At 42.4% G+C, this 6,761-nt stretch overlaps 1 protein-coding gene across 1 annotated transcript; it reads right to left on the bottom strand.

Annotated features, from left to right (window-relative positions):
* Positions 1-1,172: 1,172 nt before the first annotated feature.
* On the bottom strand, positions 1,173-3,853 carry LOC139030531 (basic salivary proline-rich protein 2-like). Its single transcript, XM_070453064.1, has 3 exons — positions 3,790-3,853; positions 1,243-1,608; positions 1,173-1,195 (listed from the first exon to the last, which is right to left on the bottom strand). Exons 1-3 carry the CDS (start codon positions 3,851-3,853, stop codon positions 1,173-1,175), a joined length of 453 nt encoding a protein of 150 aa, XP_070309165.1.
* Between the last annotated feature and the right edge of the window lie 2,908 nt (positions 3,854-6,761).

Genomic DNA, 6,761 nt, shown 5'->3' with positions numbered 1-6,761 from the left:
GTATTTCAATAAAAACAAATAATAGATCCCCCAAAATATGTTATTTGAAATAAGAACTTATAGACATGTAAATAAAATAGTATATCATTTGCAAATAAAAAGATAACATATGTTTTGTGTGTGTGTGTGTGTGTGTTAGTCACTCAGTTGTGTCCGACTCTTTGCAACCCCATGGACTGTAGCCTGCCTGGCTCCACTGTCCATGGAATTCTCCAGCCAAGAATACTGGAGTGGGTTGCTATGCCCTTCTCCAGGGGATCTTCCTGATTCAGGAATCGAACCCAGGTCTCCCACATTGCAGGCAGATTCTTTATCATTTGAGCTACCCAGGAAGTCTAAATATTCCCAAGGGGATGTTCAAAGGAGCTAATTGTGGTGGCCTTTGGGGAAGGAAGTGGGAAGGTAGGATGTAATATGCTGTTAAGAATTAGTGTCATACTTTTTTCTCTTTTTTCTTTTTTCTTACTTTGGGCATATATTAAATCAAAAGTCAATGTTTTAAAAACTGGATAACATCAGAGGCATAAAAATTAAAGTATCATTTATCAGGCACATGGAACCTTAGAGGCCTGGCAGCTGGAAACTTGAGAAGGGACCTCATTGAGCCTGAGGAGGAGGAGAGGAGAGGACAAGGGAGAACACAGCTCTACTTTCTCATCACCAACCCACTTTACGACAGGTAGTCATCAGGGAAAAGGCAATCTATGGTCCATGTTTCTTAAAATCAGAGTCACCTCGGCTAGCATGTAATAAATATAAGGGCTTGCTACTTTATTCCAGAATACCTGAACAGCAATATTTAGACTGGAGTCCCAGAATAGGCAATTTCCACATATTTTCAGTTGATTCAATGACATAGTAAAGTGTGAGACTTGTAGAGGTTAGGACCTTTATGGAAAGTGAGCTTGAGTCATACCTGTCATTGAATTCCAGATTACTGGGTTGGTGGGCCTTGGGGAGGTCTTTGTGGGCCGTGTCTTGGGGGTGGTGGTCTGTGATATCTCTCAGGAAAAGGTGGAGGAGGATAGTGATGACAATGTTGCTTTGGTGGGAGTAGTCGCTGCAGAGATTCACCATTTCGTGGAGGTGGTCTCTGCTGAGGTCCATCACCTTGTGGAGGTGGTCTCTTCTGAGATCCTTCACCTTGTGGACGTGGTCTCTGCTGAGGCCCATCACCTTGTGGAGGTGGTCTCTTCTGAGATCCATAACCTTGTGGAGGTGGTCTCTGCTGAGGTCCATCACCTTGTGGAGGTGGTCTCTGCTGAGGTCCATCACCTTTTGGAGGTGGTCTTTGCTGAGGTCCATCACCTTTTGGAGGTGGTCTTTGCTGAGGTCCATCACCTTTTGGAGGTGGTCTTTGCTGAGGTCCATCACCTTGTGGAGGTGGTCTCTTCTGAGATCCATAACCTTGTGGAGGTGGTCTCTGCTGAGGTCCTTCACCTTGTGGATGTGTTCCCTGCTGAGGTTCACCATCCTGTGGGGGTGGATCTAGCTGAGATTCACCTTCTAGGTTTTCACCATTAGGAGGGGCTCCAGGTGGTGGCGTTTCAGGTCCTTCAGGAGGTCTCTGAAAGTGCTCAGGGGAGCCCTGGTCTGGGTTCTCTGCATCTGTAGGATACAGCACAGGAATAGAAGAATTGGTGATGGAAGGCACCCCTCTTATTTTGATCTCTGGTCACCTTATCAGACAGTCTCTTTCTCCTAGGACCTGCTTGTCAACTACCAACTTTCCTCTTACCCTCAGCTTCATTTTGCAGGGTTCCTATTCATCCACATACTAGTGATATTGAATAGTAATTCTGTGTTCTTGAGACAAACAGGTGTCCTCAATTGGCAAAAATGAAGTTATTGAATATCTTAGAATTCTCAGAGGATGCTTATAAAGATAAAAGAAAGCAAATGGATTATCAATGTCAGTTATGGTGTCAGTTATATTTGGGGTCAGTGATGTAACCCAACATCTGTGACTTCAAGTCTGGCCAGTTGAATGCATATGTGGAATTCACCTAAGACCTGACAAGCAATAATAGAGATAGAGAGAAACACAAATAATGGTTTGCCTAAGAGTGACTAAATAACACTGAGCAAAATTAATTACAGGGACAAGGGGACCCAGACTTCATTTCTTTACATTTCTTCTTAAACCATATATTTAGAGAGAGGAATATTAGGGAAGAAGGAACAAGTTGAATGGTTGGTTCTCAACAGTCATTTCTGGTCTGAAGGTATATAGGAAGAATTCTCCTGTGTCATCCAAGCTAATTGCTGTTGTTGTTTAATTGTATCTGACTCTTTTGCATCCCCATGGACTGTAGGCTGCTAGGTTCCTCTGTCCATGGGATTTCCTAGGCAAGAACAATGGAGTGGGTTACCAGTTCTTTCTCCAAGGAATCTTCCTAACCAAGGGATTAAACCCTCGTCTCCTGTGTTGCAGCTAGCTTCTTGGCCTCTGAGCCTCCTGGGAAGTGTTTCTAGTATTAATCAGTTCTTGACAAGACAAAGATGATAGCAAAATGAAAAATGAAAAGTGGCTAATGGAAAAAAACAGTTGAATGAGAATTAATTAAGTCTTGCCATATATGGGGTAGGGAAGTCTTCACTGATGCCTTCTAGGGAAAGGAGCAGAAGATGAAGTGTAAATTAAGTTCAGGGCTCACAGCTGCTCTACAGGGAATGGGACTCTTCAACTACATCACTATATCCCCAAAGTTAATTTGTCAGTCACTGTCTGTGATGCTATTGCAAAGGGAGGGAGACATGAAGCGATGGCAGGGATGCTCCTGTTTTGAGGATCAACCACAAACTCAAAGAGAAAAGGGCAGTTTTGTCCTCCCTCTGTGTGTGTAGCTTAGTTGCTCTGTCCTGTCTGACTCTTGCAACCCTATAGACTATAGCCTGTCAGGCTCCTCTGTCCTTGGGATTCTCCAGGAAGGAATACTGGAGTGGGTTGCCATTTCCTTCTCCAGGGGAATCTTCCTGAGCCAGGAACTGAACCTGGGTCTCCTGCCTTGCAGGCAGACTCTTTACTGACTGAGCTACAAGGGAAGTGTAGGATCCCTCAAACTGTAATGCTGATTTAGGTGAAGTGCTGGGCTATTTCAGTGTCATATTTTAGTGGACTTCTGCCCTCTCAATTTATGAAATCCTTTACTTATATTTACTTATATCCTATGAGAATTCTAAGATACCCATTCATGAAATCCTTTACTTATATTTCTCAAGGTAGAGCAACCTGCGGTAACCAAGTGGATAGAAGCTTGCCCAATATTGGGCACAATACACTGAAATACTAATTGTGGATGGGAGTAAAATGAGACCACTGGTTCCTGGAATCTCTGTATTTACATGTAGAGAGAGAGATATATATTATCCTAGCCTCTGTCTCTGAAATAGCTCTGAATGGACTTCACCTCCTCCATCCATCTGGCACCTCCTAGCAAGATCACCCTCATCTACTGCCTACTTTGATTACCATAACATCTTCATGAAGAAACATCTCTGTTCCAGTCTTTCCTTTTTTGCAATGTATCCTTCGTAATACATAGAGAGACCTTTGTTAAAAAACTTACCTTGTCATTCCTCTGGTTAAAATTCTGGATTGGGTTGGAGTCACACTTTAAATAAAGTATGAGGCCTTGGTGTCAATGAGGGTGTGAAGGGTCTTATCCTTGTCTTAAGGACTCTGTACCTCATCTCTCATTTTTTGTCTCCCTTAGCAGCTTGCTCACTGCAGTGTCATCCCTCAAGCCCCAAGCAGAGTCTCAGCACTCTCCCCTTTCTTTCTCTTACCATCAAGCAGGCTTTGAGCTGAGCTCAGGGCCAGCAAGGTCACTGAGAGCAGGATCAGCAGCATCTTGGAGGAAGCTCTGGAATGTTCTCAGCTTCTGGGCTAGGAGAAACCAGGCAGCTTCCCTTATAAAGGGGGCCAGAACAATGTTATCTTTTGGGTTTCACACTGGGCAGAACTTGTCACTGTATAGACATGGTTAGAGTTGGGACTTAGCCCAACAGGATGGAGAGGTTAGGTGTTATCAGCATGTCATTTCTTAAAGGTACAGGATGTGACTTGGGCAAAGATTTTGAAGGAAGGCTATCCAAGCAATCAGAGCAGATATTAGAATTGTTCTGTCATCATGTGATTTTCAGTCTGTTTAATGGTCTGTTTCTCTGTCCTTCCAATGTGTTTTTCATATGTATGGGGTATACTCAGTTCAGTTCAGTCCAGTCACTCAGTCATGTCCAACTCCTTGTGATCCCATGAACTGCAGCAGTCCAGGCCTCCCTGTCCATCATCAACTCCCAGAGTTTACCCAAACTCATGTCCATTGAGTCAGTGATGCCATCTGACCATCTGATCCTCTGTCATCCCCTTCTCCTCCTGCCCTCAATCTTTCCCAGCATCGGGGTCTTTTCAAATGAGTCAGCCTTTTGCAACAGGTGGCCAAAGTATTGGAGTTTCAGCTTCATCATCGGTCTTTCCAATGAACACCCAGGACTGATCTCATTTAGGATGGACTGGTTGGATCTTTTTGCAGTCCAAGGAACTCTCAAGAGTCTTCTCCAACACCACAGTTCAAAAGCATCAATTCTTCGGCACTCAGCTTTCTTTATAGTTCAACTCTCACATCCATACATGACCACTGGAAAAACCATAGCCTTGACTAGACTGACCTTTGTTGACAAAGTAATGTCTCTAATTTTTAATATGCTGTCTAGTTTGGTCATAACTTTCCTTCCAAGGAGTAAGTATCTTTTAATTTCATGGCTGCAATCACCATCTGCAGTGATTTTGGAGCCCCCCAAAATAAAGTCAGCCACTGTTTCCCCATCTATTTGCCATGAAGTGATGGGACTGGATGCCATGATCTTAGTTTTCTGAATGTTGAGCTTTAAGCCAGCTTTTTCACTCTCCTCTTTCACTTTCAACAAGAGGCTCTTTAGTTCTTCTTCTCTTTCTGCCATAAGGATGGCGTCATCTGTATATCTGAGATTATTGATATTTCTCCCAGCAATCTTGATTCCAGCTTGTGCTTCTTCCAGCCCAGCGTTTCTCATGAATGGGATATATATGTATGTGTATTTGTGTGTGTGTGTTGGCAATGATCCTATTGCCCATAGTGAAACTGATCAATATTTCTAGCTATTTTCATGGCCGAAACGCCATCATTCATTTGTGTATGCCCATATCTTATGTCTCTTACATTGGCAAGTAGGTTCTGTACCACTAGCGCCACCTGATAAGTAGCAAAACATGCTTGTGATAGAGATCATCTCGGTTTAACTTTGATAAGTACATGGAAAACTCATAGGCGGGCTCACATGCATGGCAGAAGGGTGGCCCTCAACCTACTCAAGCCCCCAACCATCATCCAAGATTCCCTGACTCTAATTGGGAAATCTTTATGTTGTAGGAAAAAAATGTAACTTAAGGCTTTCTATTCTTATTAAAATTCTTGAAAGTTGTATTTACTAAATGCAAATATAGATAGGAAATCCACCACAGGGTTTTTAAGACAGAGTCTAAGAGTGAAAGTCATTCAGTCATGTTTGACTCTTTGTGACCCCATGGATTATACAATCCATGGAATTCTCCAGTCTTGAATACTAGAGTGGGTTGCCTTTCCCTTCTTCAGGGAATCTACCCAACCCAGGAACTGAACCCAGGTCTCCTGCATTGCAGATGGATTCTTTACCAGCTGAGCCACAGGGAAGCCCAATAATACTGGAGTGGGTAGCCTATCCCTTCTCCAGTGGATTTTCCTGACCCAGGAATCGAACCGGGGTCCCCTGCAGAAGAAATGAATAAACACATAGCTACTAGAATGGGTCATAGATCATGTCATTTTATATCTCTAAGAGTTCTTCCAAGCCACTTCCCTCTTCTAGGATCTTTTGTAAGATTCTGGTTAGGTTTTGTTTTTTCTAGAAAGTATTTTTAACCCCCTACCCCCTGATAATTTAGTGGTTGCAATTGTGTACTCCAGCAAGATTGTCTGATACCCCCTTTAAAGCCTCAGCTGCATGTTATGAATCTTCTATTGTGCAATTAGTTTTTAGAGTCTATTTTCTCATTTTGTTCTCCAACAAAGTATTTTTTCTGTGCAGTATTCTTGCACACATATCTCCCCATTCTCTATCTGAATCTTATTTGTTGATATTTTATCTGGAATAAACTCTCCTTGTGTTTTTTTCCCTCTTATGTCTAGCCTTTTTGCCTACGCATTTTGGAGGAATTCTTTTATTTGATCATCTAAATCAGGCCTTTCTCCTCTTCACTATCTTGTTGCTTGTATTTCAGAAGTACTGTGTTTCCAAATTTTAAAAAATTATCTGCATTCTTCTTTTCAGTTGAATATTCTATTATGTTGAATAGTTATATGCTTGTCCTTTTATTTTAGAATGAGATTCATCAATATCATCAGCTGCCACTTATTTTTTTTCCATTTATTTTTATTAGTTGGAGGCTAATTACTTTACATCATTACAGTAGTTTTTGTCATACATTGAAATGAATTAGCCATGGATTTACATGTATTCCCCATCCTGGGCCCCCCTCCCACCCCTCTCTCCACCCGATCCCTCTGGGTCTTCCCAGTGCACCAGGTCCGAGCACTTGTCTCATGCATCCAACCTGGGCTGGTGATCTGTTTCACCCTAGATAATATACATGTTTCAATGCTGTTCTCTTGAAACATCCCACCCATATAATTGTTCAATTTTTGTGTGAGTGCTCAGTCACTTCAGTCGTGTCTGACTCTTTG

The sequence above is a fragment of the Odocoileus virginianus genome, chromosome 23 (genome assembly GCF_023699985.2).
Source record: "Odocoileus virginianus isolate 20LAN1187 ecotype Illinois chromosome 23, Ovbor_1.2, whole genome shotgun sequence".
Lineage (NCBI taxonomy): Eukaryota > Metazoa > Chordata > Mammalia > Artiodactyla > Cervidae > Odocoileus > Odocoileus virginianus.
This window is presented reverse-complemented; position numbering and strand designations above follow the sequence as displayed.

Excerpts from the sequence above, each read along its gene's own strand:
- LOC139030531 (XM_070453064.1), bottom strand. The coding sequence starts at position 3,853 with ATGCTGCTGATCCTGCTCTCAGTGACCTTGCTGGCCCTGAGCTCAGCT. Across the intron at positions 1,609-3,789 it reads AGCTCAAAGCCTGCTTGATG|ATGCAGAGAACCCAGACCAG; the intron begins GTAAGAGAAAGA and ends TGTATCCTACAG. Across the intron at positions 1,196-1,242 it reads GCAGAGACCACCTCCACAAG|AAGAGACCACCTCCACAAGG; the intron begins GTGATGGACCTC and ends TATGGATCTCAG.